The sequence below is a fragment of the Penicillium daleae genome (genome assembly GCF_028827525.1).
Source record: "Penicillium daleae strain IBT 16125 chromosome Unknown utg000001l_segment0_segment0, whole genome shotgun sequence".
NCBI lineage: Eukaryota > Fungi > Ascomycota > Eurotiomycetes > Eurotiales > Aspergillaceae > Penicillium > Penicillium daleae.
The window spans coordinates 2,165,954-2,183,575 of NW_026623149.1; the positions used below are offsets into that span (position 1 = coordinate 2,165,954).

The window sequence follows — 17,622 nt, forward strand, 5'->3', positions numbered from 1 at the left end:
TATGTGTCAACCAAAACACTCTTTGCTCGAGTTCAAACGGAGATTCCGGCATCAACACGCCTAATCCAAGCTGGGCTCCTCATATCCATATTTGAGTATATGCGATGCTTCGTGGATACGGCACTAATGACCATATCGGTATGTGCACGCATGGCGATTGCAGGGGGTCTTCACAAGCCCAAAACGGCGCCGCCACCAATGTCAGATACAAAAGACTGCCTGCGGGCTGAAGAGGAAAACAATGTATGGTGGATTATTGTGCTTCTAGAGAGGTACGGAATTGACTCTGTCGTTCTCAAAAGCTAATTGTTCATTTTTAACACGGAGAAGGCTATACGTCTGTGAAACTGACTCGCCTGACCAACCGCTCACATCCACTATTCCACCCAGTGGATCGCGCCTGCCAGCGAATGCTCTCGGGCTGAACCTCGTTCCATGTTCCATAATCCTACCATCGCCGACAGATAGTTTATCCAAGGATTCCGCTCCTGGATGTTTTGGTCAGGAGGGTCAAGCGGCCATTTTACTTGATAAAGTCCTCCAGATTGTTCGAAACGAGGGCAAGGATGTCCTGTGCAGCGAAGTAGCGGCCCTTGACAACGAGCTCCAAGAGTTCTTGCATTCACAGTTAGTTTCCTTTCAAGGCACCAGGCCTAGAGAATGCGGCGCTATTGCGGTCACGCTCAGGTACGTAATTTGACAAATTGTGCCATTTCCTTCCTACTTGTGTTTTTACATTGTGTTCTTGCTAATAATCCAAAGGGCTTTATTCACCCTCCACAGGTTCGCACTGGATTGGTGGTCGAAGAATAGACCTAATGAATCCTTTGCCCAGGGGTGTCAGTCACAGGCTGCACTTCGCAGTCTTTCTCTCATCTCTGTTGATATTGCTACCTTTCGTGGCACATGGGTAACCAAGCAAATTTTTGACCGCCATCCCCCTTTACAATGTATATCTTACGTCAAGCGATGAAATATCTTAATGAGGTTGACCTTGCAGATAAAGGAGGCGTGCTAGAGCAACGCAAGGCACTTTCACAGGCCCTAGCTCAATTTTCTTGGAGATGGCGACATAGAAACACTGATGCCTAGGGTGTTTATTGTCTGAAATGAGATGTTGCTAGCTGTTATTCAAGAACTCAATTTGTATTCTCTGATCTGCAAGGGTACCCTTCGCAGGTACCGCTCCTGTGTTACGTGCGGCCGACTGCTCACTCAAAGTGTAGATTGTTGAAGAGAGAAGAGAGACTACATGGATACGTAGGGGTTGGAAAGGTAGTGGCGAGAGATGCAAGAAGCTAAGTTGGAGATGGGGAGAAGAGATCTAACTAGGCTAATCTAAACAAACTAGTCAAACATAGATGGTAGGAAGCCTCCCAGAATAGTGATAACTGGTGAAATCTTCCACAATAACGCGATGATAGTCTCCGAACCGAAGTAAAACACACGTCAGTGAATGTTGGAATAGGAAGCATTGCGAGAGACCTAATGATTATGTAGCCTGTTCCCTCATATCTATCCATAAAAGCGACTGGAGCCCAAGCAAGTATGACAAATTCCATTAGTTCTGGCTATCGCTCTATAGTTTCCGGCGGGTAAATATTCCATCTCGAAAGTTGTATACTTATAAATACCATGAAGCCAGACTAGAGATTTTTTTAGATATTAATTAATCGAGTTATCATGAAATGATCATCACTATGATCAATGCTCAAAACTATACACCGATTGAACGAGCGTCTTTGAACTGTCAGTATTTCTATCAGTGAAAAATAGTCTAGTCCTAACGAGAAGAAGGCATCAACTATCAGCAACATTGTGCTTCTCACCTATATTTACGAAAATTGCAAAGACGCCAATGGCCAGCCTTGGAAAACTCCCGGGGGGAACCTCTCCTGTTATGAGCTCAATTGTCCAGGTTTACGACCACGCGAACAGATGTTCCGGCATCCTTGCGGAGAGTGTGAGAAATGTCGGGAGACAAAACAAAATGATGCCAATTCTATACACCCTTACGGGGAAAGGCCGAAGTCGGACGGAATCATTAATGGGTGAGGAATTCCAGCCTCGCGTTGATGGCGGGGAAAGCTTCTTGACCGTTTCTCTAATCGTATGCAATCCTAGTATAAATAATATGCAGTTTCTGTCGGAGACTGGCACTGGAATACCTACTGCAGGTTATGTAATGAGAGGTATTTCTAAATAATAACGGGACATGAAATTGGTGTTCAAGCTGTGCGCCATCATTTTTGAATTCTCTCCTGCTTGCCTCCCTCACTTCTAAGGTCAATATTTACTTAACCTAGCTTCACATAGACTTGATTGGCCATAGATATAGAGCCCAGTTACAAGGTTCCCCCGATACCATTATATAGTCGGAGTCGAAAATAGATTCCCCTATGTACACACGCGAATTGTTTCCCAAGCAAGCATCTAACACGCCCTAACCTATATTTAGCCAAGTCGTAAATTATCATTTTTCCCCACTTAGAAAAAATATGTAACGTACAGTACTATATATTAAAAGAAACTCCTATACACAGCTACCTACGCCCCTCCATACTCTTCCGTGGCGGCCTTGAGCCTAAGGCCTAAAAGTGGGAATAGCCTCATGGTGGAAAATATCATAACAGAAAGAGTGAATAATATAGCGTATAGATGGTGAGCCGCCAAAATTCTCACACAAGTTGAAAGAAAGGTTAAGTCAACCAATAGCTCGTAGGAAAAGCGAGAGAAGCTACCATAGTAAGATATCAGTACGTTATATCCTGGCCTTCACTTCTAGGAACACCAGAAGCAGGCAGTAAGCAGTACGGTTAGCGTCGGAGGACCTAATACAACGGAGAGTTAAAATAAGATCAAATAGGCCGATCAGCCTGAGTATTAGGGTGAGTGATCAGGTTGCTCAGGGAGCTGTTTATGTTCGCTCCGTGAGCTGTTTAGGGCGGCGGGGTGACCAACTCACTCTGTAGCCGATCACACCCCTCGGCGGCAGTTTTACCGTCACCTAGATTACTTAGAAAATAAAATTTTACTTTTGCTCCTCTCTATTTTTTAACTTCCATTTATATCCTTATTCAGTTTATATACATTCGGAATGCCTTCGGATGTCCTTCTTCCTCTGTTCCTCACGTTGCAATGCGGCTCGCTGTCGTCGTCGTTGCCGCTCCTCACTTGAGAGCGTTCCCTTAACTTTACCATGCGTAGTAAAGTATATCTCGGTGAACCTCTTCTGGTTCCGTCTAATCTCTTCAATATCGCCGTCTAATGTTTCCCGGTGTAGTTCAGCCTTTCGACGAATAACCCCTTTACGTAGAGACGTAGGGATCTGTAAACATTTAGTATACTATCGCTGCTATACATAGTAATCGACTTACCTTGACACATTCGCTTCTACGGCTAGAGCAGTACCGGCATTTTTTCAGATTTCGGCCTTCATCCCATTCACAGTCCGGGATATCAAATTGACCGGCTTTAATACTCGCTTCCCATGTATTAAAACACCGGACACAGAGTTCGCGAATGTCTTTCTCTGCTATAACGCTGCTTCCTGCCTGGCTGTTCGTACCAGTGCTTTGTTGGGCTCCACTGTAAGTCCCGCTACTAGCCTCTGACAGGGGGATCATGTTCGACGTTCGGATGGCCTCGGGTGTTGTATGCCGATGCGGTACATAGTCGCCCTTCTCCGCTTTCATTGACTGAACGATCTCCTGGATCTCTTCAAGAAGGAATTCGATACGTTGTATCTTGGTGAACTTCATGGTATATTGAATGATAGACGGTGTAGCTCGGTCTTCGGGTAGTGATAGGAATGTAGGTTTACCTCTATTGACTCCTCGGCGTGGTAGAAATCTCTGCTTCCTTGCGCTGATCTCTTTATGGATTATTGCCCGACCCGTGTTTCAAGGCGAACGCGCGGGTATATATTTTAATCTCCGCGGTAAACTGACCGCTTCTTTAATATACTATGATTATTTATTTCTTATGTCTACTTATTACGTTATTATGCTACTCACTATCTATATATATAGATCCGCGGTTATACCTCATACTTTAGCGGCTATATGACCGCTGTTATGTCCGCTCCTGGCTTTGGTTTTACTCCTATTTTCATCCTTGCTTCTACATTATTGACATAATGCCTATAACTACTACTTCCTTCTGCCACCGTTGTGGTGTCTAAGCTACTATGACGGGCCGTGCTATACTATATGCACCATGTCTATCCGATACGAGTATAGGTAGCCCTGTGTTAAGATATCAGCCTGGGTCACCTGATATCCCACGTAAGCCAAAAGACCACTATATCCGCGATCAGCGGATATGACCCAGGAGCCAATATATATAGTATCGCACTGTATCATTGTTATATCAGAACACCCTGCCTATCTTGGTCGTTCCCGTTACTGCACGTCTTGCGCTACCAATTTTGGTTTCTAAGCGGAAGGCCCATTGTGATACGTGTACTATACAACCTACCCTTCGGGCAACCGATCCAGAACCTTCGAGATCGTTATCGATATCCCCTAGTAAAAGTATATTTATGATTTCTAGCCGAGCAATCATTACACGGCGAATATGCAAGAGCTGGTTTATTTAGTGCACAGACCACTTGACGCTAACCCAACTTGACAGCCTGTCCTTGGTTACCCAACCCAGATACCCTACGCACTTGCATATCAAAATACGGGCAGTGCGAATCGCGTAGGTATAGTAATCGTGAGCCATAGGGTATTTTTCCAATATGCGAGGGACAAGATTTGCCTGCGTATATCCGATGTTGAAAAAAAAGATATCTAGAATATATGTATTTAAAGGTGAACTCCGTTACAGTACGGCAGTAATGGACTGGTGGAAGATATAAAAAAGAGAGCGTCCTCTCAATTGCCGTAGGTGTTCAACCATACGAGCGTGGAAAATGTCTCGCCTTATAGAAGGCGAAGATGCGTCTGATTCTCAAAGTATTCCCGTTGACCTTGGATATAAAGTCTGCTCTCAAACCTCTGCTGCACAACACATCCACGAGAGACATTCTAATATCCATCATTAACCTTAGCTATCCTGAAGATGTATGTCTATCAAATTGATTTGTCTTTAAACACATGGACTTTACTTCCTATCCAAGAACCAAAGCTGATATTTGCGCCTTTATCTGTCTTCATGTCATACCTACTAGCTAGACTCGGTTCAAACGAGCACTCAAGATCGCAATAAGCACACGCTCACTCACCTCATACCATTCCATCAAGCTTTCATGGAAGACATCAGGCTCTTCTTACCACGTCCCGTAAACGACGGGAAGAGCGCATAGTGCACAAACCACCCCTCCCGGCCCTGGACTGCCCCATACTCATTCCAAAACTCATCCTCCATGTCCGAAACCAGAACCTTCAATCTGGCATCAAGATGCAGCAGCCGTTTCGCAAACTGATTTGCGACAGGGATGAACTGCTCAAGAACAGCCTGTTCATCATCTTCCGTTGGAGTGCGAAGCCCCACCTGGAGTTCGCGGAGTAAATGGTACAAGCCATTGACTGCTGTCGCCTCTTTCACGTATGCTTCTAGCAGTTCAATCACTGCCTCTAGCGACGTGACGGATACTCCCTCGAACAATTTTAAGTTCTTCAGCCCGTTCTTCCGCAGAGCCATGAATAGAGGGTTTAAGACACGGCTTTCTGCCCCGGTATATGTTCTCGGGTTGTTTCCGTGACGATTGTTGAATTCTTCTTCGGACTTGTCCACATACGAAGACATCCCTGCGCCGATAAAGAGCTCGGCTAATCTAGTGGCATGATCTCGGCCGTGTTCGTCATGGACTTGATAGATGCCAAGCCAGGCTATGCGATAAAGGGATAATATCTTAGCTTCCAGGTTCTTCTTCTCGGTATCGATTTTGTCGGGGGTTGTTGGGACTTTCTTCAGATTTGACGAAGCGTCGCAACTATTTCTAGAAGAACTCTTGTTGGGCTCGTGCTTGGTGGAGAGAAAATCAAACATTTCCACAAGTAGCTAGTAGGCTATTTCGAAGAGGAAGAATTGTTGGAGTTTGACCTGGAATCAATACTATGAGAGGAAAGATCTTGTTCAAAAATGGGGTGAAACGGGGTCCGAAGCCCCCTTTAAGTAGAGGCGCTATTGTTGCCTGTCGCTTATTTATTTAGGTTTAGGCTAAGCGGGAAACTATTTAGCAAGCCCGCTCAAACACAATTTTTAACCTGTTGTATTTGTCTTGTTTAATGTTTATTAACCATACTAACGGCGACGAGGCTGCTAAAATAGCTCTCGTAGCATTGGCCAAGTGTTATCCCTGGGTGGAGCAGCGAAGGAGGCGGAGGCACGCTCTCGGCCGGCGGCCTACAGGTACTGAGTAAGCACGCTCTAAGATGTTTTATTTTGGGTTTAGCGCTATTTTGCCTCACGTGTCTAAATCAGCGGAGGCTATCCCATCACAGCCTCCTTTGCGGCTCCTCCTTTTGACCTTGCTTATTATCCATCGCCTATGGCCACCATCACACCACTTTCCAACCCGCCTGAAGAGGCTGCTATAGCAAAATTATACAGTGTTGCTGACGGTGATGCGCTCCAGGTTGCTTCATCCAAAGGCTGTGAGCGGAGTGTACAGCTACTACTAGAAAAAGGCGCCGATGTCAACGCGCAAGGTGGATCATACGGCAATGCATTATATGCCGCGTCATTGAATGGCCATGAGAAGACTGTGCGGCTTTTATTAGAGAAAGGCGCCGATATCAATGCGCAGGGCGGGTTTTACGGAAACGCACTATATGTCACAACATCGGGTAGCCGGGAAAGCTTAGTACGGCACATGTTGGAGAATGGAGTCGACATCACTGCCGAGGGTGTTAAAAACAGCGTTTGGCATCGGATATTGAGCAGAGGCCCCGAGATCAATGTCCGGAGCGGCAGTCGTGGCAATGCACTTTATGCTGCTTCGATGGAAGGCCACGAGCAGATTGTACAGCTGCTGTTGCAGAATGGTGCTGATGTTAATGCCCAAGGGGGAATTTACGGAAATGCACTATATGCTGCCTTGTCGAAAGGGCATATCGGAGTTGTATACCTGTTGGTAGAGAACGGTGCTGATGTCAACACCTCAGGTGGTCACTACGGCAATCCTCTCCAGCTTGCTTCATCGAAAGGCCTTTGTGCAGTTATACAACGCCTGTTGGAGAAAGGAGCTGATGTCAACACACAAGGTGGCCATTATGGCAATGCACTCCAGGCTGCTTCTTCTGAAAGTCATCAACAGATTGTGCAGCTGTTGTTACAGAAAGGCGCTGATGTTAACGCGCAAGGTGGCTACCACGGTAATGCGCTCCAAGCGGCTTCGTCTGCCGGCCATAAACAGATTGTGCGGCTGTTGCTTGAGAGTGGTGCCGATGTTAATGCACAAGGAGGCCAATGGGATAATGTAATGTATGCTGCTGTATCGGACGGTCATATGGAGATTGGTCAGCTGCTATTGGAAAACGGTTGGAAAAAGTTGCCGATGACAACATCCTGGCCCGTATTAGACTACTTTATCACTCAATTGTCTAAGCAGGCATGAAACCCTTATGACACCACTTGATGCCGAAAGGCTTCTGTATCTCGTCCTATTTTCGTTACAATTACCTCTCATCCAATAAGCTGATTGGGATATGTAATTCCTGGTCAAGTCTGACTACAGGTAACCATTGCAGAGTCACAAGGACAAAATCTTACGGTACCGACATATGATCATAACCATATACAACGCACGTGTATATAAGGTCGTCTCACAATATCATAACACCAACTTTCCTTGGCTCTCTTATACTCAAGTTCGTTCATTATGCAGAAGTTATTCGTATCAGGAACGACTTATTTTCTGGAAGCGAGGGCGGGGACACTCGTACTTATAGTCCAACGCTGCACAGCTGCTAAAATAGGGCGGTCGGAACGGTCTACGAATAAATCAATCAATCAATCAATTGACCTAATCTCTACTATCTCGGGGTCTTGCCATAGGAGGGGAGAGAGTGACTGGAATACCTATTACAAGGGTATAACCCATCCTCTCTTAAGTGATCACGCCCGTTTACTGCATCTACCACAGAATGAACTCTTCGACCTGGACTATGAATTCAGTTACGCAGTCGGCATTCTCGGATTCAGGCCGGCTTATATCTTGGAAAGGACTTACGAATATTCTCTTCGGGAAATTTCTCCGTGGTTTCTCCCTAGTTCTAGGCGTATATAATCATGCGACTCACTGGGGCCTCGGTACAACACCCAGTGAAATGAATGCTCAAATTGAGCTGTTTCCAGGATCTATGCTGTTGATCGTCGTTTAAAAGACCTTTTATACCGGGTACCTCGTATTCCAAGGATGTCTAATAAGAGATATGACGTCAACAAGCCAGAGCGGACTCCTTCGGCTCGGCCCCCATTGTGGCGGTGCGGGCACTGCTGGCAGACGTGATAATAAACAAATCTGGGGGTGAGAATATTAAATTGGCATTTTTCATCGTCACTATATCTCTGATTTGATTTATATCTTAGAACAACCTCGCACACAATCCCGGTGGTCCCTTGAGTCCATATCTTATCATATTGTTGCCTATTCGCAATACATCTGCACTGCACGAAATGAATATCCAACAAGACAACCAAAACAATATCTCCGGCAGTTGCACCTCTTCCTACTCTATCCCAAAAGCAAAATATCGCCCAAATGAGCTCATTTTTACTCGCGTTGGGCCTCTACGCATTAACATGGAAATTTCAGCCAGAAGCAAAGATCACCACCCGTTGTATTCCATCGACATTACCGGTCTATTCAGCGACACCACCGAGATCACGTTATACACTGGCTCAAAAAAGGACGAACACGTACTAGGCCGCTGCCGTTTCAACAAGTTCCGCACATCGGAGATGCAGATCAGTCTCCATGGGGGAGGCTCATCGCGCATGGTATGGATCAAGCATCATGATTATTATCGCTGGTCCGTTCCAAGGGAACCTGAAGCAGGCGACAAGGCTGCCATATTGGAAGAAAAGTATTTTCTATGGAAAGCTACTGAGCAACCCCCGTCGCTATCGGGCAATCGTGTGTTCCAAAATCTGGAACTTTGTGATATGGACAATGATGTGGTATATGCTGCATATTCAGGGGCTGCACCGGGTACCAAAGATGGTGGTCATTTGCTTCTGAGAGACGATTTGGGACAAGATTTTACCGCCATGGTCATATTGACACTCTCTGGTTTGATTGAAAAGGAAAGACAAAAGAGGGCTCGGAAGGGCAATTATACGATTGGCATGTTAGCCTATTAACATTCAGTGCGTTTGTGAGGTAGAGGAAAGATGGGCCGTCAGAACCACATATCAGTGTGAAGATTGGTACATTCGGTATCCGGCCTATATAAACTCAATTTTACACGCTTCAGCTCTGAATCTCCGCCTTCATAGCGACGACTCCTCCAGGTCCGAGAATCTGCACCTTCGAGATATCCCCATCCTCCCGCAGAACAATCTTATACTCATCACCCGCATACAACGGACTAGTCGCCCGATACGAAATGCTTCGCGGAATCACTGAAGTATAATCACTAGCACCTTTGCCCTGGACATCCCGCCACAAATCCAAGATCGAAATCAAGTTCAACGGTCCATGAACGACGATATCCTTGTGTCCCTCTACGTCCCGCGCCCAGGGCAGAGAGTAGTGGATCTTGTGTGGGTTGAATGTCAAGGCAGAGAAACGGAAGAGGGTGACGGGGGATTGGACGAAGGTCTTTGTATGTGTGTTGGCCTCGGTGGAGATTGTCGAGGCAGAGGCTTCTGTGAGATGCGATGTCGAAGGGGGTGCGGTACTTGCAGGCGTCGAGATTGACGGCGTTGGCAGTGCTTTGCGGAATACCCAATTCCTATGTCACTATTAGTGCAGTCCAATGGCGCCAGTTAAGTAAATTCCTGACCTCCGGTCGATAATGGACACGCCGTGCTCATTGGAAAATTCCTTCTCCACGCCAACAACAATCATATCCTCGCCCGTCTTTTTAACAACCTTCGGCTCGGCACTGAGCACACGCGTCGTCTCACGAACTTGCTGTCCCACACGTAGGGGATTCGGTTTCCCATCTGCGCCCCGAGGCCAAAGGACCTCACCACCGGCCCACATCCGTCTCGTAAACGGTGACTCGGGGTTATACGATGCATCGGTTCCATCAGCGCCGAGCTCAGCTTCTAAGAAGGCAGGCGTGAAGTACACCAGGTGGTAGCCCGGAGGCACGGGGGTGTCGAGTGGGGGCGCATTTGGTGTGTTAGACAGCGAGGGCGAGCCGGGGAACAAGGAAGGGCGGTTAAGCGTGAGTGTGAGAAGTTGTAACTGGTTTGCGTCGAGGATCTGGGTCCGTGTTTGGGGCCCTGAGGTTTGGAAGCGAGAGAGGAATGAAGCTGCGATGGAAGCGGTAGGCGGGTCTGCGGAGAAGAAACGGGCGGAGGTGCTGAAAGTGCGGGGGGCGTTCAATTGACGCGTTCGCGAGAGGAATTGCGGTCGCATTGTGCGCGAGATGATCATGAAGTCAAAGTAAATTGAGTCAATCGCTGAATAGCACGCGACCACGTACAACTGCCAACTGCCAAGCTGAAGAACGGACATCTCCAATCTTTTTAAAGCGCGGGGAAAGCTGGCCGAGCCGAATCCACCGTGGCCGAGTCGGCTTTATGGCCGACTCCGGAGACCCACTGGCTTCGGCAGCTTCGGACTCTTGTCGTGTTGCCGAAGTAGACGAACAGCCCCTGGTAAACCGATTTGGATATTAAGATCATCACTTGAGCATTAGACAAACAGTTCAACTCCAGAAGTCGTGTAAACCTTTTAGTTCATAGCTATGGTGGTGCATCTGAACTCACCTAGGTATAGTCCGTCTACGCGCCTCCCCACGTACTCAAGATTATATCTGCCGTAGCTTGAATGAGGGCTATCAGTCTTCCGCATATTGATTAAATATCAGCAGGGACTTATAACCAGTCAAGGTAGCTGGAACTTTCCGGGGTACGGAAATAACACCAGATTCTTCCTATGACGAGAGAGTCCTGGAAGAAACATAAGTTGTATCTTGAGTCCTTGAAACCGAGTCCCTTCGCAAGGATTTTATCCAGGGGCGACAGGCAAGACGGCCTCTACTATGTTGTCAATCTCACAGGAAGGTATAGTCGGAGAAAGTATGAGAAGAGACTCGAGGTCTCTGAGGATTTTGCATTTGAATTAAAATTTCGGACCAGAAGGAATTACATTTTTTGATCCGCGCAAGCCAAACCAAGCACTTTACAGATGGCCAACGTTTCGAGACTAATTCATGGATGTCAGATAATCCCTGTCAAGTCCATACGGAGTTACTGAACCCTCACATTAGACCCTCAACGAGCAACGCAGACTTGGGTTCCACCCAACAAACTGAGACAGTTCAGAGCATCAAGGTTGGATAATATGGTGAAGATGCTCACACCGCCAACCTGACAGACTGCCTTTTGATTGTTTTGGCATTGGATCTTATCGCGTGCCTCCAAGTCAGGAGCAAGGGATGCATTGACAACCGCATAAGCTGCTAGCGAAAGAATGATGGTAGATTTTGATATCTGGCAAGGTTTCCGAGAAACTTGTAAGAAACCAAAATTGAAGTCTTGAAGATCTGTCTGTTTGCAATTGCTCGGTACTAAGTCCTCTATGTATTCAATCCTGTGGAAGGAGGAGAGAAAGCTCCCTCTATAGATAGCTATCAGAGCGGAGCGCTGGCTTACTAGCACCATATTCTCGCACGGTTCATTTGCGGATGATTACAATGGACTTATTTCCATGCATAACCCTGGGTTTTGGAGTACACGACGGAATGGGCAAATTAAGGGAAGGTTACGATCTCCACAACCGGTAGATCCGCAAGCCTCGAACGCCATAAAAGGCGGACTGGCTACCAGTCCACTAAAGATTCTTATTGTTAGTCAACCCATTCCTACATTAGTATGAGGGGCCAATCAGGAGACTAAATACTGAAGTGAGAAAACCTTCAGCTACTCAACCTCTATCGTCCTCGAGGGAGCTTCCAGCTATAATTCTTCCGCAATATAGTGTCATCATCATTGATGATTCACTTGTATCCACAGGATAAATCTTCTTCTTCTAGTTTGCGTTGTCCATCTCATGCTATTTCAATCAAGCCGGCATGAATAACGGAGTGTTCTGTCGAATTTTTATGAAGCAATTCCCAGGCGTGGATACCTGATGGCCTCACGACGGTGAGTACTTGGATGGAAAGAGATAGCCAACAGTTGACAGACTATATCCGGTATATATGTACAATCAAGGCATATTCTAAATCGCTCCCATGGTCTATTTCTTCTCTTGCAGCACCTCCTCAGTCGTCCGGACCACAATCTCAAACGCATTACGCACAAACTTCTCCTCGGCCATGGGATTGGCACTCACCACGCGAATGACATAGATCCCATCGATGACCGTAGAAGTAATGAAAATCTCTCCACGCGCATTAATCAGCTCGTACACCTTCTTCGTAATACCATCTGCCACTTCGTCCTTCTGCACAATGGCCACACTATTGGCATTGCCATTGGCCACCTGCGGGTTCTTAATGCGGAACACTGTCAAGGCAAAGGCCGGCTGGGTGACGATCTCGAAAAGATCTGACCGGCCACGGACGAGGTCGGCGAATGTATTTCCCAGCCCGATGGTCTTGCGAATGTGTGCCTTCATGCCGTTCAGGCCGTAGCTACGCATGACGAACCAGATCTTCAGGGCACGGAAGCGACGGCCCAGCGAGATTGACCAGTTGCGATAGTCGATCACGGTGCCCATGTCAGAGTACGGGTTGCGCAGGTATGTCGGGGTAATGTCGAGGGCATTAGTCAAGTCGAGACGATTGCGGACGAAAAGAACGCTAGATAGTGTTAGAAATGAGCCAAATTGACAGTGAAAAGCAATTAAAACCAACCTTGCATCAAAGTTGACCAGCAACCACTTGTGCATGTTCATGTTGAAACTATCCACACCTTCCGCAAAATCCTTGGCAATGTACTGCCACTCATCGGCCACCAGAGCAGCTCCGGCATACGCAGCATCCACGTGCACCCAGATACGCTGCCACGCAGGCTTCTCCTGCAGAACGGCCTTGATCTCAGCAAACCGATCCACACTGCAAGTATTGGTAGTACCGAAAGTCATAGTCAGATGGTACGGCGTCAATCCATCCTTGTCGCACTGCTCAAGCACCTCCCGCAGCCGCGAGCCCGTCATCTCCATATTCTCCTCCAATCGTGTAGACACGGTCCGGAACCGCGTACCCGCAATCAACGCACCCTTCGCAGCACTGCTGTGCGTCTGATCACTCGCAATAGCGACCAGCCTCGGCTGCAGATCCATTTTCCGCTCCTCGTATTCGGTCGTGCCCTCTTTTAAACCCTCTGCGAGGACCATCTCGCGCACCCGCCTCTCCCGGGCAGCAACCAGCATTGTTGCGATAGCATCACTGGCACTGTTCTGAATAACTCCACCGCCGAGATTCTTCGACGTACTCAAGAAGCACTCCGGCAGACCCAATGCCTTAGCAACCCAATCCATCACAATAGTCTCCATCTCAGTACACGCAGGCGAGCACAACCAGTTGAAGGCCGGGGCTGTAAAAGTCGCCGAGTACATCTCACCCAGGATACTGGGATACGTCACGCTGGCCGGGTAGTACGCCATGAAGTTGGGCGACTGCCAATGGGTGAGACCGGGCTTGATTTTGGTATCGACATCTTCTTGGATCTGTGCCCAGTCTTCTGGCTCGGTCGGAGGGTTCTCCGGGATCAATGGGCGTAGGTAGCCGGGGTCGACCGCGGGGAGGACTCGGCGCTCCGGGACGGAGTCGAAGTAATTGACGACTGCAGAGGGATCCGGTTAGCTTGAGAAGTTAGGGGAGGATCGGTAGGGCCACGTACTATCGTCAATGGCCGAATGGGCCGCAGCCCGAAATTGTTCGCGATCCATTCTTTGGAGTAGATTGTATGAAATGTATGCCGGCGGGGGAAGCTGCAGGCGATTCGGCAGCGTGCGGGGAGAAGAAATGCGCAGCCAGTCAGACTAAGGGCCGGTAGGAGCGCAATTGTCGGTCAATGCCGCTGAAGAAGTGATGAATGCGAGAACTTGGAGGAGTGGCTCGATCCTGTGTATAAATATGAGAGAAGGAAAAAGGTATCTTACCGATCTCAAGTGGCCGAAAAGTCATCGACGGTCGCGAGGGGAAGAAGCTCGGAAGCGGAACTCTTTCCGAGCGACTGATCAAGCCGCAAATTGCGGATCGCCGTCTCCGTTCCGTTGGCTCGGTCAGCAACTGGCTTGTTCACGGATGACATATTTACAAAATCGAAGGATTGGATCTGAGAGTATCTTGTTCTTGGATCTTGTTCTTTCAGCTTCATTGATTCGTGTATCGGAATTTACAATATCTCAACACGCATTCCCCGGGTGTGAAGTTCAAGAATCACTGGTTTGCTATTGTGTTTCAGCTTCCATCGACGCCGGAGTATTGCATGGATGGTAAGAATTCGTATGTTTATGAGTGAATGTGAATGTGTATGGATTTTTGCTGGTCTTTAATATGGATCACTACGATTACTCAATACGTTACCTTCATGAGTACTTTGATGTCTTCGAGACTGATATGGCTTGCTGATAAATACAAGTCTTCAATTAACTAGATATAGGGCGTCTAGGGAAACATGACCACACATTGAGAGCTATCTTGATTAAACAGCCACCAGAGCCAAAGCAGCGGCAGCACCACCAGCAACCCAAAGAGCATTTCCAGTCATCACAGGCCCAGCGGCGTTAGTAGAGTGCGAAGCAGTCGTGCTCGCAGCGGCCGCCGCAGAAGTAGCAGTGTTTGTGCTCTGCGACGTAGTCCCAGTGCTGGACCCCGTTGAGGTATTAGTCACGGTAGCCGTAGGAGCTGAAGCGGATACACCAGTCGAAGCAGCGACCCTCCCAGTTTCAGTGGCGGTGACATGGACGGCTTGAAATCCTCCATAAGGAATGGTTGCGACATCGATCGCAGTACTTTCAGTTGAGGTTACGTTGCCATAGATCATCGTTCCCCAGCAGGTGGCGGATGTGGTTCCTTCCAAGTTACAACTTTCGAGAATTGTTCTGCCGTCAAGATTAGAGACATGATGCCCAAAAGGATGGGAAAGGAAGCACAATCGAAGTGCACTTACTCGGAGTCCGAGTCCATGGTCAGGGCATAAATAACCTTGGATAAGCCTGCGGTGTACGTGTACCCACCATCTGGGATATAACAGCTCTGAGTGTCTATTTTGGGCGGGCAGTTCAGCAGATAGGTAGTCATTGCGCTGCTCTATACGTATGTCAGTGATATTCTGGATATTCAGATCTCAATGACCGTACCGAACCGACGATCTTCGCGTCAATTGACGGCGCGTCAAATCCCGGCAGGAAAAGGGTGACGGTGCTGTCAGCGGCTGCGATGGTGGCGCCAGCGACTAGGGCAAGAGACTTGAACAACATGGTGGAATATAAAAAGTCGACTGAGAAACGAGCGAGAGAATGATATCAAAGGCGTAGGGCTACGAGAGTGAAGACGAGCGTGGGTGGGGACGAAGGAAGAAATGCAGAAATGATCATCAAGATGAGGAACCTCCAGATTCAGCGAAATTTAGGGGTCCAGAGCTTGGACTGTGGCCTTGCATTAAGGCACCCCTGATTTCAAAACATAGCTTACGCCGAGCCTCGTATAAGCACTAGCGGCAGCCAATGGGCGCGAACGAACAGGTGCATGTTGTACAGTAGTTTCGTCCATCGATCCGTCCCTCGCCCTCCAATCACCACTCGACTTTGGAGACACGGACCCTGTGTCTCAATTGGGAGTGTGGGGGCCAGGCTACGAAGAAATTCTTACAGGTCAGGTACTCTGTGTGGAAAACAGGGAAGATAGATGGACGATCAATTTGAGTATTTGAGATTTAGTCCCGTAACTTTAATTAAGATCTCATTGCGCTCTTCCTATCTATAGGATCTACAATTCGGTAGCGGTAATCAGCATGATATGTATGTCCTAGCCATCTTTTGTCCCTTCCCAAAATATTGATCCGCGGGTTAAATGGCTAGACTAGTCCATCAATGGTAAAGATCGGACTGACATCCTAATTCGACAAATCAATAAAGAGCCCCCAGGAACTCGACAATTCGACTGTAGGTTGATGGGCGTGGTCCTGGAGAAACTGTCTTCTCGGCCACAAGGTGGTAAGCCTGCAGAGTATTCGCCTTAAATACATGGGTCCCACCCCCACAGGACGAGCCGAAATACGCGATACGTTTCTTCGCCCCAGCCTGCAATGACTTCATCCTTGGCAGCATCTAATCTCTTAGTCCATTCCAACATGGTAAGCTCATAGTCTTTCGTCTCGTGAACAACTTCGATAACCTCAAATCCATGATACAAAAACTCGGCCATGACATCTTGGACAGTTATGAATGAGTGCGTCCCCGACCAGATATACTGTCTCGCCCATGAGCTAACAGCAAACTTGGTGACAGCAGCCGACACATCGAGATAAACCCGACCTCCTGGTTTAAGCAAATCCTTGGTAGTCTGGGAAACGCTCGGTGACCCCGTGGATAACAACATGATCAAACTGTTTTTCTGGCTTGTAATTCAGGAAGTCTTGCAAGAAGACCTCACCCGAGAGGTTCTTGTCGCTGATCAAACGCTGGATGAAGCGAGCAGAGTCCGCCGCCAGAATCAAAGATGTGACATCACACCACGAGCACCGCAGTACTGAGTAACACCTCCCCAACCGCCACCGATATCTAGCAGCCTCTGTCCAGGCTTGAGTTCCAAGCTGCTGAACATGCTCTCGAGTTTATGCTCCGATACCTCCTCGATACTTTCATCCGGGTATTTGAATAACCCGTGCGAGTAGAATCTATATCGCTTATCGATATACGTAAGATAGAAATCATCGCCACGACTATAGTGGTCTCCGATAGCCTTGGAGTTCATATTTCCTTGCTTGCAAAATAATAGCACTGTAGCCTTTTCGAGCTCTTACTGATTTGGAGCAGCACTCTTGAAAGACAGGTAGTACCCTGCGAGGTTCCGAGGGTTCGGTCCAGGCATGAGCACAACGCAGCTGTCCTTCCTGTTTGAATTCGGTCAATTGAAGAAGGATACAAACCGTAGCGGAGCAAGGGCAGACGAGGACAACAGCGTAATGATTCCATACTTCCTTCCCAAGTTATAACGAACCAGAATGTGGCAGGCGTTCTCGCCTCCATCTGTCAACTTTCTCCATTCTGTACTCATCACAATCACATTGTTTCGTCGACTCCCATCATTTTGGGACTTTGATCCTTCCATCTCGCTTGTGAAGAGCCAGGAGAAGAGGTGGAGTGATCACAGGCGTTTGACTTGCATGACAGAAATTCCAGGCCAGTATGGACGACTTCGGGCATGACACTCGGCCTTGATTGGCTTGTTTCTCGCATTGAACTGGATCACAGTGCTCCTCAGAGTATATTGCACTTCATCATCGAGGCAAGTGATTTCCTTGTTACGATTGGAGGCG

General features: G+C 47.8%; 8 protein-coding genes across 8 annotated transcripts; 2 read left to right on the forward strand and 6 right to left on the reverse strand.

Annotated features, from left to right (window-relative positions):
• Positions 1 to 3,082: 3,082 nt before the first annotated feature.
• N7458_000671 (uncharacterized protein) lies at positions 3,083 to 3,761 on the reverse strand (the record flags this gene model as incomplete). The annotated part of the gene is made up of 2 exons (XM_056904065.1): positions 3,083 to 3,328; positions 3,378 to 3,761. 2 exons carry the CDS (start codon positions 3,759 to 3,761, stop codon positions 3,083 to 3,085), a joined length of 630 nt encoding a protein of 209 aa, XP_056771832.1.
• Positions 3,762 to 5,244: 1,483 nt separating this feature from the next.
• Positions 5,245 to 5,997, reverse strand: N7458_000672 (uncharacterized protein; the record flags this gene model as incomplete). Its single annotated transcript, XM_056904066.1, has 1 exon — positions 5,245 to 5,997. The coding sequence occupies one exon, from the start codon at positions 5,995 to 5,997 to the stop codon at positions 5,245 to 5,247; it is 753 nt and encodes a 250-aa protein (XP_056771833.1).
• A 502-nt stretch (positions 5,998 to 6,499) lies between these two features.
• On the forward strand, positions 6,500 to 7,567 carry N7458_000673 (ankyrin repeat domain-containing protein; the record flags this gene model as incomplete). The annotated part of the gene is made up of 1 exon (XM_056904067.1): positions 6,500 to 7,567. The coding sequence occupies one exon, from the start codon at positions 6,500 to 6,502 to the stop codon at positions 7,565 to 7,567; it is 1,068 nt and encodes a 355-aa protein (XP_056771834.1).
• Positions 7,568 to 8,628: 1,061 nt separating this feature from the next.
• N7458_000674 (uncharacterized protein) lies at positions 8,629 to 9,315 on the forward strand (the record flags this gene model as incomplete). Its single annotated transcript, XM_056904068.1, has 1 exon — positions 8,629 to 9,315. One exon carries the CDS (start codon positions 8,629 to 8,631, stop codon positions 9,313 to 9,315), a length of 687 nt encoding a protein of 228 aa, XP_056771835.1.
• Positions 9,316 to 9,424: 109 nt separating this feature from the next.
• Positions 9,425 to 10,543, reverse strand: N7458_000675 (hydroxyacyl-thioester dehydratase HTD2; the record flags this gene model as incomplete). Its single annotated transcript, XM_056904069.1, has 2 exons — positions 9,425 to 9,908; positions 9,960 to 10,543. 2 exons carry the CDS (start codon positions 10,541 to 10,543, stop codon positions 9,425 to 9,427), a joined length of 1,068 nt encoding a protein of 355 aa, XP_056771836.1.
• Positions 10,544 to 12,370: 1,827 nt separating this feature from the next.
• Positions 12,371 to 14,026, reverse strand: N7458_000676 (putative aromatic-L-amino-acid decarboxylase; the record flags this gene model as incomplete). The annotated part of the gene is made up of 3 exons (XM_056904070.1): positions 12,371 to 12,935; positions 12,990 to 13,920; positions 13,978 to 14,026. 3 exons carry the CDS (start codon positions 14,024 to 14,026, stop codon positions 12,371 to 12,373), a joined length of 1,545 nt encoding a protein of 514 aa, XP_056771837.1.
• A 758-nt stretch (positions 14,027 to 14,784) lies between these two features.
• On the reverse strand, positions 14,785 to 15,562 carry N7458_000677 (uncharacterized protein; the record flags this gene model as incomplete). Its single annotated transcript, XM_056904071.1, has 3 exons — positions 14,785 to 15,184; positions 15,253 to 15,392; positions 15,443 to 15,562. The coding sequence occupies 3 exons, from the start codon at positions 15,560 to 15,562 to the stop codon at positions 14,785 to 14,787; spliced, it is 660 nt and encodes a 219-aa protein (XP_056771838.1).
• A 757-nt stretch (positions 15,563 to 16,319) lies between these two features.
• N7458_000678 (uncharacterized protein) lies at positions 16,320 to 17,057 on the reverse strand (the record flags this gene model as incomplete). Its single annotated transcript, XM_056904072.1, has 3 exons — positions 16,320 to 16,689; positions 16,737 to 16,764; positions 16,817 to 17,057. 3 exons carry the CDS (start codon positions 17,055 to 17,057, stop codon positions 16,320 to 16,322), a joined length of 639 nt encoding a protein of 212 aa, XP_056771839.1.
• Between the last annotated feature and the right edge of the window lie 565 nt (positions 17,058 to 17,622).